Below are 17,056 nucleotides of genomic sequence, written 5' to 3'. Positions count from 1 at the left end.
TTGTTGACTTAACAATTTGACACTCCTGTTTATGGCGTCAGTAATCTCCCTAGGCTCTAGTTATGAGTTGCCAAGGCTATGGAAGCCTTTTGGGTTTGCCAACTTCGATCTTATTCCGACAGGGTCATAGTCAAAGTGGAAGTTCTCTCCTCCCTTCAGAGAAAGGTACCTCCTTCAGATTTTTCTTTAGGGCCTGCCTATTTCATATTTCTATTGCCAAGTTTATATATACAGCTAATATAATAGTTATCACATTATATTATGTTTATACTTGTCAACAAACATTGTGCACAGTTCTTCAGGGGACCGTTTCCCTTTATAATGTCTTTCATCAGTTTTAGCTCCATTGTATCTTTTTACATTTTCTTGGTAAATTAAGACATCTGAATACTGATTTTACAAAATGTGATACCAGAGGAAGGCTCTACTAGGCTATATATTTTAGATATTCACAAAATTTGGAGAAGCAATAATTAATCAATTCATGAATATATGATCTAGGAGGAAATGGAAAATAGTGTGTCTGTGTTTGAATTCCTGTATCCAGTCATGCCTAAGGCCAACTCCATATGTGCTCATTTTGTGTTCCAACTTTGGTTCTGTAAATCTAACTTAGTGAAGCCTGAATTAAAACAGAAGAGGTCACAATATTCATATGAAGAGAATCAAAATGGAAACAGGACACATTTGTTGAGAGAAGATGGGATAAAGTTTTGTGAAGAATGTAATAAAAAGCTAGGGTTGTTGGTTTATAGTATGAAGCAATAAGAAGTATTGCAAACAGAGACAGTAGGATAAAGAAAGACTTAGAAAATAGGAAAAACATGTGAGGGATATTCATTTCAGATTAATTTAACCTTCCTGGTTTCTTACAACACTAATCTTAGCATAAATAGGCCATTTTTTACCAATCTGTCTATTGACATGTACCCTATATATCATTCTCTATACCACTATATGTTTTTGGACTTAGCAATATTTTTCCAGGTGCATTAGCAGGAAGCTGGATCTCAAAAAGAGCAGCTGGGACTCAAGCTGGCACTCAGATGGGATGTTGGTGTTTCAAGCTGTGGCTTAATGTGATGTACCACAATGCCAGCCTCTAAGCTATCTTATTCAGATATTCATTATATAATTTCTAAATATAGAAAGTGAACCAGTGAAAATAGTGACTGAGATACTGTTTTTGGCATAAAGTAAAAGAAAACCTAACCATGGCTTGGACAATCCAAATTAATTTTTCCCATATGAGAATAAGAGAGAAAGGGTACATAGATCTGCATCAACTGCTCAGTAAAGTCAACAAGAATCCTGCTGCTTTATTTTTTTGTTGTTGTGACATTCCTGAAGGGTTTGCCTTTTGTCTTCATGCTTGCAGTGGTATGGTCACAGGCTGGCTACCATAACTCTGAGCAAGTTCAAGGTAGGGAGAACGGAGGAATGGGTAGTACAACCATATATACTCCTCTTAGAAGGAAATCAAACTCTTTCTCTGTATCCCTACTTGAATTTTTCTTAGCTCTCTTTTGTCCACACTGGGCCATGTAGTTATATTTTCATTTCCTAGCAAGGCAAGCAAGAAATTTAAGTATTTGGCAACCTGAATAATTGATTCAGTCTTTGACTCTTATGATATACTTAGATTATAAATGGGAGCAAAATTTGGGGCTTTTTTAGTAAGGAAAAAGAAAAACAATATATTGAAAAGATAAAAACAATACTTGCTACAATGTACAGCTATCATAGATATTCCAAAAATATTAGTTCAGAGATTCTGAATTAATGCATACTTCTGTGATTAATGATGTACTGGAAACCAAGAGACCTGTGCTCCTCATAAAATAACCCTTCATTCATCATTATTAATAGTTATAGTTCTATATACTAAGAAGATAGTGACCTTCTTTTAATCTTTCTCTATCAATAAATAATAATAAATAAATATCAATAATAACACTAGAGGAAAAACGTCCATTTTTTATTTTTTCTAACATAAATGTTTAGCTTTCATTCTTGATTTTAATTTTTTTTTAATTTTAATTCATTTCTTTGAAAGGCAGAGAAAGAAAGAAAGAGAGAGAAATCTCCCATCTATTGGTTCACTTTCCAAATCCCATAATGGCTAGGGCTGGCTGAGGCTGAAGCCAGGAGCCCAGAACTCAGTCCAGGTCTCCCACTTAGGTGGCAAGGTTCCAGCTACTTGAGCTGTCACCTACTGCCACCAAAGGTGTGCACATTAGTAGGAAGCTGGAACTGGGAGCAGGGCCAGGACTCAAACCCAGGCATTCTAATATGGGATACAAGCATCCCAAGAGGCATCTTCACTGCTACACCAAACACCAGCCCAGTCTTCATTATTTTTAGTTATCAAGAAGATGATTTCTTAACATCACACCTTCTTGATGGGTTATAGTATTGTCTTCACAGAAGCTGACCTGGTAAATATGCGTGATACCCAACCTTTAGGTCAGTAACTCTGTGTTCATATATTCTTTTATTGCTTCCTTTGCACATTTAGTTTACTAAAAAATAACTGAAGAAAAACCTGTTATTATAAGAGAAAACTACAAGAATGTCAGGTCCTCTTAGTCTTCCAGTTTTGTTGTTTGATATTATTCAATAATCCACATGGAACATTGCTATTACAAAATAGAGATGGGCATCAGCTAATTTGTCATGCCTTTTCTTATATATTAATGTATACTGAATAGCAAAATTGTTATTATCCTTTTTTATAATTTTCACATCACTGAGGAAGTCAACTGGAGAATAATTTATCAACCTCTGTATTAAACATTCCATTCCTAGAGAACTGGCCATTTACCTTGTCAGATAGGATACCCACATTCCACATCAGAATATCTGAATTCAATCCTGGCCCTGATTCTTGACACCAGATTCCTGCTCTGAAATCTTTGGGAGGCAGCAGTGACAGTTCAAATAATTGGGTTTGTGTCACTCATGTGGGAATCCCAGATTGAGTTGTTGACTACCAATTTCCACTCTGGTCCAGCTTTAGCCATAGATGTCAACTGGGGAGAAACTAGTGAATGGGAGCTCCATCTATCTCTTTCTTCCTCTCTGTCTCTCAAATAGATAATTAAAATACAAATGCCATTACTAGATAGCTGTGCCTCAGCTATACATTTTGGTCTACTACTAAACGGCTATAGGTTTGACCAAACTAATATTCAGAGAAAACTGAATATTACCACAACAGAATCAAATATGAGCAAATTAATGATGTATAAGACACAAAGTAGCACTTTTAACATATCACCTGCTTTTCTAAACCCAACATGTTAAAATTTAGACAGATATGTCAGTAACATATTTTGTAGCCAGAACTTTATTCAGGGGACTCAGAGTATCAGCACTAATAATAATAATAGTAAATACCTTAACTTCTGAAAGCAATTGGAATATATATCAATAATTGCTACAAACTTTAAATTCGCAGATCCCATAGACTCAAAATCGTAAGGAATTGTCTTAAATCATTCTTTGATGCCGGCGCCATGGATTACTTGGCTAATCCTCCGCCTGTGATGCCGACACCCCGGGTTCTAGTCCCGGTTGTTCCTCTTTCAGTACAGCTCTCTGCTGTGGCCTGGGAGGGCAGCAGAGGATGACCCATGTGCTTGGGTCCCTGCACTCGCATGGGAGACTGGGAGGAAGTACCTGGCTCCTGGCTTTGGATAGGTGCAGCGCTGGCCATAGCGGTCATTAGGAGAGTGAACCAATGGAGGAAGAGCTTTCTCTCTGTCTCAGATCTCTGTCTATAACTCTCTCTCTCTCACTGTCTAACTCTGCCTGGAAAAAAAAATCTTTAAATCATTCTTTTAAAGTTGTAGCTTCAAGGTTTGAAGTTTAATATAATTTGATTAGTAAAAATATATGTGTATCATATTTTTATTAGTTTTGTTAGTGAGAAAAAAGGAATACCTAACTTTTCTTCAACACTTTCTTTTCTTCATCTATATTCTTTATTATATCTAGATCAAAGATTACTATCATTGTCGTTGTGGGCTATCTTAGAATATTTTCTGTTTGTGAGTTTTTAGTTGGCAAAATTGACATTCCACTTTACATAGCTTTTCATTTAAATAATTCCAAAGTAAGATATATTATTACAAGATTCATGGCTTAAATTTAATTTTGTAATCAAAGATAAACTATAGTTCTTAAAGACTATGCTGCTTGATACTATGAATTAAGTATACCACACAATTCGATAGTGATTCAGATTATTATACCATAATCTTCATTCATTTACTTGCATTATTATTGTAACTTCTGCCACATTTATGTCTTCAGAAATAATATTTCTCTGTATAGATGACATACTTTCTCAATTTCCTTTTTAGCAATCTATTCTCTTTGGTTTTTTAATAATTTGGAGGATCCTCCTTTTTTAAGATTTATTTATTTAAATGGAAGAGAGAGATAGTGAGAGGGAGAGAGAGAGATATCGCTCTTCCATGTGCTGCCGCATACCCAAATAGCTACAACAGCAGGGCTTGGCTACGCCAAAGCCAGAAGCCCAAAACTTCAATGGACTCTCCAATATATAAACTTACACATATTGTGGGATACAGTGTAGTATTTAAATACATGCATATAAATATGATGATCAGGATAGGGCAACTGGTATGTCTTTTACATCAGACATTATGATTTGTAATGGGAACATTCAAAATCCTCTCTTTGCTAGCTTAACTCATTTGTATTATTGATAGTGTTTTACTAATGAGATATAACACACATTTATTCATAAACAGATTGAGATACATTATGTTGAAGATGAGAGTCAACTGTTTATATTTCAGTAAATGAATACAAATATGAAGTAGCATATTAGCAGATTTTGGTTCAATCTTGAGGACAAATTGTACCTTGGATCCCTACATGGTTCATGCACTAAAGAAACACTTGTACATGTGGAAAAGGAGACCTAAAAGTATAGCCTTTTTGTAAAGGTGAAAAATTGAAGACTGTGTAAATGCTCATCAGTTGGGGAAGAAAAGTGAATTTTAGAATATGTCTCTAGAGGAATATTAAAGAATAAAATATATCTGATGTGCATAAGTGCATTAATATAAAGGAGAAAGGCATTATACCAGGCAATAAATAAAGTCTCAGAAGAATTTTTGAAAGAATTTGTATTTGTAAAATGATCAATATTTGTAAATAATATATATATGTAGACATGTAGCAGAAAATATAATAATAATATGTTGGGACAGAGGTTTTACTCAGCTATTACATAACTACTTGAAATGCCCTCAACCCATTTCAAAGTACCTGATTTGAGTGCTGGCTACTCTAGTTCAAGTTAAACTTCTTGCTATTGCACATCCTGAGAAACAGCAGCCAATGGCTCAAGTGTTGGAACTTCTGCTACCCATGGAAGAGACTAGAATTGAATTCAGGGCTCCAGGTTTCAGCCGGACCCATCTCTGTTAGAGACACTTGAGAAGTAAACAGTAGATGGAAGATCTCTCTCTCTCTTTTTATCTTTCTGCCTTCATATAAAATGAAAATTAATAAATAATTTTTTTAAAAAAGAATAATACGCTCTCAGATTATTTACTAACTCCCAGTAGGGGAGAATACCAAAGAGATTGGAGAATATACAAGGAGTTTTAACTTCTTTTGTGCCATTTATTTCTCTATGGTAGTATATGTATTTTTAAATATTTACTTATTTATTTGAAAGGCAGAGTCAACAGAGAGAGAGGGAGACACAGAAAGATCTTCTATCCACTTGTTCACTCGCCAAGTGGCTGCAATGGCCAGGAATGAACTAGGCAAAAGCCAGGAGCCAGAGCTTCATTCAGGTCTCCCACATGGATAGCAGGGGCACAAGCACTTGGGCCATTTTCCATTGCTTTTCCCAGGCCATTAGCAGGGAGGTGCATCAGAAGTGGAGCAACCAGGACACGAATCAATGCCCATATGGGATGCTGGTGTTGTAGATGGTAACTTTATCAACTATGCCACAGCACCCACCTATTCCATTTTAGTATGAATATGAATATTAATCAGTTCATATGAATACTGAATTTAATCTGAATTATTATTAATATTAATTTGAGGTAGCAAGGCACAACACTGGAATCTATAAAGCAAGATGGTGAGTTTATCATTTCCTTTGTACACTGTTGGTTTCAAATATCTTAAAAATTAATTAGAAATCCTTAGAGAAATATGCATGGTGGTAGGAAAGGAATGATAACTCAGTTTTAGCGTCTTAGAAAGTCAAAAATATTTAGGTAATGAAGATGTCCAGTTCATCTTATGCTCCAGAAATTTTCATTTCACAGAGCATCAAATTTCACAAGGAATGATGAGCATTTGTAGTAGATGTGATTTTTCATAAACATCTTTATTTAATATTGTCAGTTTCAAGTATTTAAGCTTTTCAGTGAAAAGATTGGCAACTGAACATTTTCATAATGATAAAGCAGTTCTGAATATTTATGAATAAACAACAATGACTCCACCAAATTGGACTAAATTATGTTTTGCCTTAGCTTATACACTGTTGGCCATGTGCATTTTCATTTGCAATGTAAAGTATTATAAATTATCTTAATTTACAAAGAATATCTCCATATTACTTCATCACCAGCAATTGTCAATCACATTTACAAAACACTGAATTTTAAAAGATGAATTTGGTAATAATTCTTGAAAATAGAGCTTGATTTCCATTTTTTTATTTCGACAAATGATTTACAATAAGACCAAAGTGGTTGTTTCTTGATTGGTTAGCAGAGTATTATGTCTGCTAGAAGGAATGCAAGCAAAATTTTTGAGTAGAGTTGCTTTACGTGTAATATCAAGTGTGCAGATCCTTGCATTAACATGTCCTGAAAATTTAAAGTTTTTCTGTCTCTTCTGTATTTGATAGTCTTACTCACTTGACTATATAAACTTTACATTTCATTATGTGTGTCTGTATGTGAGTGTGTGATCTTAGTAAAGGTATTGGATAAGGAAACCTGATTTAAAAAAAAAAAAAAAAATCTGCGCTGTGGCATAGTAAGTTAAACCTGCCTGCACCTGCACCTGTAGTGCTGGCATCCCATATAGGTGCTGCCGGTTGACACTGGCTGCCCCATTTCTGATCCAGCTCCTTGTTTATGGCCTGAGAAAGCATTGGAGGATGGCCCAGGTGCTTGGGTCTGTGCACCCATGTGGTAGACCTGGAAGAAGCTTCTGGCTCCTGGCTTTGGCCTGACCCACCCCCCAGGCACTGGGGTCATTTGAGGAGTGAACCATTAGTTGGATGGTCTCTATCTTTCCCTCCCCTTCTCTCTGTAACTCTGTTTTTCAAATAAATAAAATAAACCTTATAAAAATCTCCTATACAAGTATCCAGGGATAACATAGTCCAGGGATGAAAAATAAATGGGCTTGCTCTTCATAAGATAGCCTTTTCCCTCTCTTCTGAAAGGAAGGAAATAAACAAAAAATCCTGTGCTCCTTGGAGATAGGTGGAAAGGATCACAGGTTCTCATTTCTGGAATGTAAATATATCTCTCAAAGGGCCATAGCAATCTCCTGTGTCTACAATTTTTATAACCCAGATATGTCTGTAAGTTTCTGGGTCTCATGTTCCCTTGAATTGTAAACATAAACCTATTTCACAGTTAGGTATATCTCTCTGGAGTTCTCTCACCATGCACACAGTTATAAATTACTTCTCATGGGTTGCTCTTAGCCCAAAAATCTCAGTTTTGCAGCATATACATGCAGAAAGTCCCAGCTCTGCAAAAACCCAAAAATAGTTTTTTTTCTTTCTCTCAGAAAGAAAACATGTAGGAAAGTTATTCTCTTTTAGTTCAATGAGTATTTTTTTGGGAAGTGTGGTTTTTCTGGAGCAGGTAGAATATAAAAGTGTATAGTTTATTTGGATAATTACTATTATCTCTTCATAAAGTACATTTTAAATATGAGACTATAAATTTCTGACTTATACTTTTTTTTAAATTATAAAAGTAGAGCAGTCTAACATTGTATTTGCAGAAGACATTTGTTACTTGGGCAGTTATAATCTCACATATTTTGTCTGAATTTTAAATTTTTTAAAATGTTTTATTTATTTATTTTGAAGGCAAAGATAAAGAGAGAGAGAAAGAGAGAGAGAGAAAGAGAGAGAGAGAGAGAGAGAGAGAGAGACATCTTCCATCTGCTGGTTCACTCCTCAAATGACTACAACAGTCAGGGTTATGCCAGGCTGAAACCAAGAGCCAGAAGCTTCTTTTGGGTCTCCCACATGGGTGCAGGGGTACAAGCAGCGGATGTATTAGCAGGGAACTGGGTCTGAAAGAAGCAGTCAGGACTCAAACTGGTACTCGTATGGGATGCCAGTGCTACAGGCGGTGTTTTAAGCCACTAAACCTCAGTGCCAGCCCTGAATTTCAAAATTTTGATGACTGTACACGAAAGTTATTCTGGTCAGCAAAGAAAATCTCATTTTCCTATTTACAATACATCTATCACCAAAGATATATGGTTATTCTTCCCATCTACCAATTTTTCAATTCTCAAGACACCAATTTATTATCAAATGATTCAGTTCAATTGTCACACTACCTGGAGTTAGTACAGATTACCGAGATTAAAGATTCAGTCTCACAAAATTACCCTACTTCGTATACCAGTTGTAAACCTGTGCCTCCTGTATTCCAGACCAACCAGGCATAAATTAGATCCCTACAATCCCATTGTTGGGCTCAGTAATTTGCTTGAGTGTTCACAAAGTTCAGAGTACACTTACTTATATTTACTGTTTAGCAAAAAGGAGAGAGAGAGGTACATAGATGATGCTCTAAAGAGCGTAAGTGCTCCTGTCCCTATGGAGATGAGGTGTATCATCCTACCTGTACATGGATGAATTCTCCAAACTGAAAGCTCTCAGAATTCATTCTAGTATTTCTGCAGAGACTGTAAATCAATTATTTATTAAATCATTGGTCATGAGTAACTGACTCAACCTCCATCCCCTCTCTGCTGTCTGGAGCATTTGTGTATGGGGGTGGGAGTAGGGGTGCTTAAAGTCACAATCTTCTAATTACAAAGTGAGCTCCTTTGGAAATCAGCTGCAAACTTCCAAGAATCATCGTACTGTTAGAAACTCTCCTGTGGTCAAAAAGAGGCTCATTATAAATAATGAAAGGTGGCCGGCACTGTCGCTCAATAGGCTAATCCTCCACCTGTGGTGCTGGCACGCTGGATTCTGTCCCGGTTGCTCCTCTTCCAGTCCAGCTCTCTGCTGTGGCTGGGGAGTGCAGTGGAGGAAGGCCCAGTTGCTTGGGCCCCTGCACCTGCATGAGAGACCAGGAGAAGCACCTGGCTCCTGCCTTCCGATCAGCGTGGTGCACTGGCCACAGTGGCCATTGGGGGGTGAACCAACGGAAAAAAGGAAGACCTTTCTCTCTGTCTGTCTCTCACTGTCCACTCTGCCTGTCAAAATATGATAATAATGAAAGGTGTTTCTGTCACTCAGGAAATTCCAGGAAGCAAGAGTAACACTAACTATGCTTATTTTTTAATGTATACATTATCACTGCCAGAATCCAATAATAACCATAAATTACTTGAAGCAAGCAGGAAGCTTAGTAATAAAAATCAAGACATAAACCATGATGTCACTGTTAAATTTGAAAAATGCAAGAAATTCTAATTTTCATTAATTTCTATTTGGTTTTTAAATATCACCAAATCTAAATGTGGTAAGAGTAATTCATTTGTGAGAGTTGTGTAGTCATATTAAAACTAATAAAGGAAAGAGGCCATTTATATCATTTTAACTCTTCTTGATAATTTTTTTACCATTAATTTATTTATGTTTCTCTCCTAGGTTTTGAACTTTCACATTGTGAAGATCCTGGCATTCCACAATTTGGATACAAAATCAGTGACCAAGGGCATTTTGCTGGTAGCACTATCATTTATGGATGCAATCCAGGTTACACTCTCCATGGAAGTAGCCTTCTCAAGTGCATGACTGGGGAGAGAAGGGCGTGGGACTACCCTCTACCTTCCTGTATTGGTAGGATACTCCTTTAGACTTTTACTATGTGTTTCTATGGAAGTGTTATCAAAATATACTCTATATTTTTCAAGTGATTTTTTTCTGTCCACATACTTCAAAATACGTTAATGAACTAATGAATTTGTAAAAAGGAAATCTATGGAAAGTAAGGGTCACTTATCATAATCTTATAAATCTGTACTTTATTTTTAGCTAACATGGTCTGGATGAAGTCATTTTACTATAGCTATCTTGATATGAGACATGACTCATTATAAAAATGTTAAGACTTTTAATCATAGAAATTTATTGAATGATATTGACCAGGTTTGTTTAAATTTACAAAATTGTTACCCATCCTGGAATAAAGATGGCTTTACCAAAATAATAAACAATTCTCAGTAACTTCAAAGATGTTATTTATATACGCACTTAAAAGAAAAAAAAAAAAATCTAGGGGCCAGCGTTGTGGTGCAGTGCCCCTTCCTTTCATGCTGGCGTCCCATATGAGTAACAAGAGTCCCAGCCTCACTACTCCCTATCCAGCTCCCTGCTACTGTGCCTGGGAAGGCAGCAGAGGATGATCCAAATGCTTAGACTCCAGCACCCATGTGGGAAATCCAAATAGAGCTCCAAGCTCCTGGTATCTACCTGGTCCAGCCTTGGATGGTGTGTCCCTGTGCAGAATGAAACAGCAGATGGAAGATCTATCTCCCTCTATTTTCCCTCTCCCCCTCCTTATAACCCTCCCCCTCTCCTTCTCCCTCGCCCCTCCCTCTTCTCCTTCTCTCCCACTCTCCCCTTCCTCCTCTCTCCCTCTCCCCCTCTTTCCCAATTCCTCTCCCTCTCTCCTTCCCCCTTTCCCCTCCACTTCTCCCTCTCTCCCTCTCCCTCTCACCCCTCTCTTCTCTCTCCCAATCTCTTTCTTCCCCTCTCTCTCACTCCCTGTCTCCCTCTCCCCCTCTTCCCTTCTCCCCTTCACCCTCTTTCCCTCTGTCCCATCCCCTCTCTCTCTCCCTCTCCCTTCCCCTGGCTCTCCCTCTTTTCCATTCCCTCCACTCCCTCTCCCTCTCTTCCCCTCTCCCTCTCTTCCCCCTCCCCCTCTCCCACCTCCCTCTCTCCCTGTCCCCCCCCACTTCCACTCCCCTTCCTATTCTCCCTTCCCCTCCTGTCTCCTTCTCTGTCTGTGGCTTTGCCTTTCAAATATTTTTTTAAAAAATCTAGACAAGCATATTTTCTTTACTTATGTGTATACAGAGAAAAAAGGAAAATTTCTATCATTGGTATTTGATATGGTCAGAACAGTAATTGTCATAAAGCTCACTAGAATACACATAGAAAAATGAGATTCTAGTCATTAGAGGCTACACAACTAATTGCAGTGTTTTTTGATGTCACAGACCACTTTTGATTTATTAAAACATTAATACACACAGAAAGTAAATATGTCTTTATCTGACAAATATGCAATCACAATGCTTTATTTTCAGAACACATATGGATTTTGGCTACCTTATTTGTGTATTACTTAAAATAGCGATCAACCTAAATTGCCAAAAGCTTGGAATATAATCAACAACTTGTCCATTGGCACTGGCCCTGAGAAAAATGTACCACTGATTCTTCCTAATGTTGTATTTTTTGATGTGAATATGAAATATTTTCAAAAAAGGATTAAAGGTTGCAGCAGCACAAAACCATAAAGTTGTTAGTATTGATTTGCCATGCTATCCTTTAGATTAAAACCAGTAAAATATATTAATATCAGATATTTTATGTGTTTTGAATCAAACTGAAGGCAATATCTATTTTATGGAAATATTTTGTACAATTGTAAAGGTATTTGTTCTGGGATCAGAATATTTGAATTATATTTGTAGTAAATCAATGCATTTTGTATTTAAGAAAACCCAAAGCCAAAATTTACTACCCTGATGCTGCACAAGATTTCATGAGGGATAGAAAACTTTTTTTTAAAATAATGCATAATCAGGTGAGTGATGTTGATGATTTCCATGATAACAGAGGAGGAAATTCTGTTAAAGATGGCTCTTTGCTTCAAGAAATTAATAACTTTACCATCTGGCCTAAGATTATGATTTTCTGTCCTCACTAATCATAAATACCTACTATGGATATTTTTGTTTCTGTCAAATAAAGAAATTTTGTGTTTTTTAATTATTGAGATTACTGGGTAATTATCTTTCTGAAGCTTATATATTGATCATTGAAAAATTAATTTTATTCACCATACCTGGGAGTATGTAACCTAGGTCTCTTATTTGAACACTATATTTCATTTTTAATCTTGCAAACCAAATTCTTTTAATAATAAAATGAACTACCAAGTTGTATCACCCTGGTGCATTTGAGATCAAAATGCCAAGTAATATTTATAATGAAGAAATACAGAGGGGGAGGAGCCTGGCACAGTGGCACAGTAGGGTAATTCTCCAGCTGCAGCACCAGCATCCTGTATGGGCACTGGTTCTAGTCCTAGCTTCTGCTCTTCAGATCCAGCTCTCTGCTATGGCCTGGGAAAGCAGAAGATGGCCCAAGAGCACTTGGTCCCCTGCACCCACAAGGGAGACCCAGAAGCTCCTGGCTCCTGGCTTCGGAGCGGCTCAGCTCCAGCCGTTGTGGCCATTTGGGGAGTGAACCACCAGATGGAAGACCTTTCTCTCTGTCTTTCCCTCTCACTGTCTGTAACTTTACCTCCCAAATAAATAAATAAAATCTGGCCTGTGCCACGGCTCACGAGACTAATCCTCCGCCTGCGGTGCTGGTACTCTGGGTTCTCGTCCCTGTTGGGGCACTGGTTCTGTACAGGTTGCTCCTCTTCTAGTCCAGCTCTCTGCTGTGGCCCTGGAGGGCAGTGGAGGATGGCCCAAGTGCTTGGGCCCTGCACCCGCATGGGAAATCAGGAGGAAGCACCTGGTTCCTGGCTTTGGATCAGCACAGCACGCCGGCTGTAGCAGCCATTTGGGGGGGTGAACCAATGAAAGGAAGATCTTTCTGTCTCTCTCTCTCACTGTCTAACTCTGCCTGTCAATGAATCAATAGATAAATAAATAAATAAAATCTAAAGAAAGAAAGAAAAGAAATACAGAGGAGGTAAAAGAGCTAAATTAAATTCAGCAAACAATATAGTAAACATTTCCTCAATGACTGAAATTAACCTGGAGGAAGTATCAGCTTGTTCTCAAAATAAATATATGCCAATAATAGTGACTAATCATTAAAAGATAATAATGAATTAATATATAGTATTTAGATAGCTGTAGATTGTCCAAAATAGTTTGTATTTAAAAAATTTTAAAAAAAAACACAAGAAGCAAGGGGCTGGCATCCTGGCATAGTAGGTTAATTCTCTGCCCATGGCACTGGCATCCCATTGGGTGTTGTTTCTAGTCCTGGCTGCTCCTCTTTCAATTCAGCTCTCTACTGTGACCTGGGAAAGCAGTAGAAGGTGGCCCAAGTCCTTGGGCCCTTACACCGTATTTGGGAGACTGGGAAGATCATCTGGCTCCTGCGTTCGGATTGGCGCAGCTCTGGCCTTTGCGGCCAGCTGGGGAGTGAACCAGTGAATAGAAGACCTTTCTCTCCATCTCTCCCTCTCACTGTCTGTGACTCTACCTCTCAAATAAATAAATAAAATCTTTAAAAACAAAACAAAACAAAAACACAAGAAGTTATAATGACATGTTAAATATCATTACTAAGAATACTAATATATTCTTATTTTTATAATAATAATATATTCTTATTTTTAAGGTCATCTATATGTATTATTATAAATTATATTAAATTTATGTTGCAATGCAAAAGAATATGCCCTTAACCTTGTGTAGGTTTCTCTCCTAGCCAGAATTCTCCAGAGAAACAAATCAAATAAATTATTTCTACCATTCTATCTACCTATATCTATCTAACTTAAAGAATTTATTTATTCTAAGGAATCAACTCATGTAGTTGTAAGGGCTGGAAATTTCTAGGTCTTTAGGACAGTCTAATAGGTTAGAAATTGAGGAAAGAATTTATGCTGCAGTTTTGGGTGATAATTTCTTTTCTGGAAAATGGGTTTTGAATTTTAAGAGCTTCCAGCTGATTGAATATTCTCATGTTATTGAGAATAATCTCTTTCTTAAAGCCAGCTGATTGTGGATGGGAATCAAATCTATAAAATGCCTTCATATATGGATTAGCCTTCAATGGAATACATAGAAACTAGTGGAGCCAAGCTGATACCTAAAACTAACCATCACAGTGTGGTTAGAGATAATATCTAAAGTTTTGAAACAAATTTACATATATGGAACGTCAAAATGGAGCCTTTAGATTGTAGTGTCATCAGATCTCTTGCAAATGTAAAAACTGTCTTTTACCTTCTTTGGTGTAATAATAAAAATCCACAAGAAAAAAAATAATTTAATCACTGAATCTGAGCAAGATTGAAACTGTTCAGAGAAAAAGGAAAATAAATAAAGGAGTATCTTCTAATAATTAAGGAAAAACGCTATTTTGGTTTATTTTTTGGCAAGAGAATAATTTGGAGCTGTTTCATATGCATAATACATCACACAGTGTTTTCCTTGTTTCTGGTGTTTGAAGATGTAGAGCAACACAATTAGCAAAAATATTTATTTTCTCTTTTTTCTAATATAGAGAATCATTTCTAGATTGTTTGCTTACTGAAATAAAATCACTCCTGACATTCCAGTAGTATTTACATGTAGAGAGAATACCCCAAAAGTTAAAATTTTAATTATAATACATGACAATCTACCAGTTTTTATTTTGATAAATTTTATAAAAATTAAAGACCACATTAAATCAGTGCAAAAGTAGATTTAACTGAAGTAAAAAAAATGTAATAAAAATGTCAGTGTGACTTTTTGAAGGTTAAAAGGGAGAGTTTAAAGTGATTTAAAGGAGAATAAAAGGACAATGAAATTTAGAAGGCCTGAGGGACCCCGGCAAAGATTAGTTTTTCTCAGAGGTGGGGTAGCAAGATGATGAATTATTCAGTCTGTAATGCACTAGCAGTGAGCATCCTGCCATCTGTTTCCCTTTTAAACTTATCATTATTTAACAACACATTTTAAAATGTTTGGAAGCCTAACTCAGAAGTTTGATGTGTCCTTTTTTTGTTGCCTAATTAGGTTTGTTTTATTGTTTTTATGTGATCTGAGACTGTCATTTTATTGTATAATATATTCTCGAATTCATACTTTAATTTGAGAAAGCTTATACAAATGTATGTTTCAAGAGGAAAATTAATCAATATTTAGCTTTCTTAATGTGGAAAAACATTATTGACAAATTTGTTTTGAAAATATTTGAAATTGCAAATTAAACTTCTATTATTTTTTATTAGCTGAATGTGGAGGTCGTTTTAAAGGAGAATCATCTGGAAGAATCTTATCTCCTGGTTATCCTTTTCCATATGACAATAATCTACGTTGCATGTGGATGATTGAGGTAGATCCAGGAAACATTGTCAGGTAAAATTGATTTAATTTTCTCAAAGTTATTATGAATATGAATTTCCTGATCATCTTCTATATACAATATCCATCAGTATCAAGATTTTTCAATAATATTAACCTTGATATGATTTAAAATATGAACAGTATTTATTAACATAACTTATTACTTTATGGACTGCAGCAATAACTCATGGAACCCTGAGAAGGAAGCTTACCATAGTTACAAAGCAAAAGTGTGAAACTTTTCCTTGCTTCTTGTGAACGCAAGAATCACTTCTTAATGATTCAACATGTTGAATCTAACAATTAATAAGGATAAGTTATATCTGTTATGGAGAGATCACCATAAGTGTATTTTCATGACTATTTAGAAGAAATTAGAATGGAAGGAGACTCAATTCCATTTCCTGTCTCCTTTAGCCTTACAGACATTTCAGAAGCAACTGTGGTTGCTTTTCTGCTAAGTGTAGGTTTGGGATTCGTAATTTTCCATATTGTTGCCCTTTAGATGAGTATGTAACAATTTCCTCCTAAATCAATAATGGTGAGTTTTCCATGGCTAACACAGACACTCTTAGTCTTGGTATTACCATTATGAGTTTAGCTGGGAATGGATTACTAAATGAACAAATTGTCCTTGTCACAAGTGTGTTATCACTCACAGATAATAAGTTTAATAATTAAGAATTTCTGCCTCATATAAATGGAATTTTAGGAGGGCTTTTAGGTGGTACACTCCTATGCATTGGTATATTCACTATCAATTGGTATATTACTTTTGCAAGGCAATGTGCAGAACTCAAAACAAGCTATCCTGGATATATCCCCAATTTATTTTACTTTAGTCTAGATTGTGTATGGCTTTATTTCAATATTAAAATTATTGCACTTAAAATATGAAATCCAATGATTCTCTAATTGTTGAAAATGAAAGTAAATATTTTGTTATTAAAGTGCACCCAGATTTAAAGCTGTTACAATTCATGCATCAAAAGTGAATGTGGTACAGTTTAGTTGAGGAAGTTACTAAATGTGGATTTCTAATCTTTGCAAAAGGCAAAAAAGTATTAGATATTAATTTTATCTAGATTAGACATAAAGCAGAGCAGATTTAACATGAAAGAGTAGTAAAAGTATATACTGCACAGTCAGATAACTTGCTACCCTTGTAATCATTTAAACTTCACTTGCCACATTGATAAAATTAAGATGAAAATTGTTACTGCTTCATTGGGTGACTATAACAATGAAACAAATATATCTATAATGCAATTTGCAGAGTACTTGATACACAAGAGATCCTCTATAAATGTCACCTACTACTGCCACAGTTAAAATTCATGAACACTGAAAGGAATGTATACTTAAAATCTCTGATTTGCAAAGGAGATGCAATTATGTATTTAACCATATTTTAAAGAAAAAATTTACATAATGCATAGAAAGCTGATTAAGTTTGTGTGATGTTTCCATAATTCATCTATTTTAATTCAGAAAAGAAAGGAATACCTAGTAAAAGCAG

At 36.0% G+C, this 17,056-nt stretch overlaps 1 protein-coding gene across 10 annotated transcripts in view; it reads left to right on the top strand.

The window, feature by feature from the left end:
• CSMD3 (CUB and Sushi multiple domains 3) overlaps positions 1–17,056 on the top strand; it is a 1,302,111-nt gene that overhangs the window by 967,086 nt on the left and 317,969 nt on the right. For all 10 annotated transcript variants that reach the window (XM_051844773.2, XM_051844775.2, XM_051844772.2 and 7 more), the window contains 2 exons: positions 9,872–10,063; positions 15,423–15,549. In XM_051844773.2, the coding sequence (XP_051700733.2) occupies positions 9,872–10,063; positions 15,423–15,549 (319 nt within the window). The remainder of the gene's footprint in view (positions 1–9,871; positions 10,064–15,422; positions 15,550–17,056) is intronic.

This window comes from Oryctolagus cuniculus, chromosome 6 (genome assembly GCF_964237555.1).
Source record: "Oryctolagus cuniculus chromosome 6, mOryCun1.1, whole genome shotgun sequence".
NCBI classification, from domain to species: Eukaryota; Metazoa; Chordata; class Mammalia; order Lagomorpha; family Leporidae; genus Oryctolagus; species Oryctolagus cuniculus.
The sequence above is the reverse complement of the archived record's forward strand: the minus strand, read 5'-3'. Positions and strand labels throughout refer to the sequence as shown.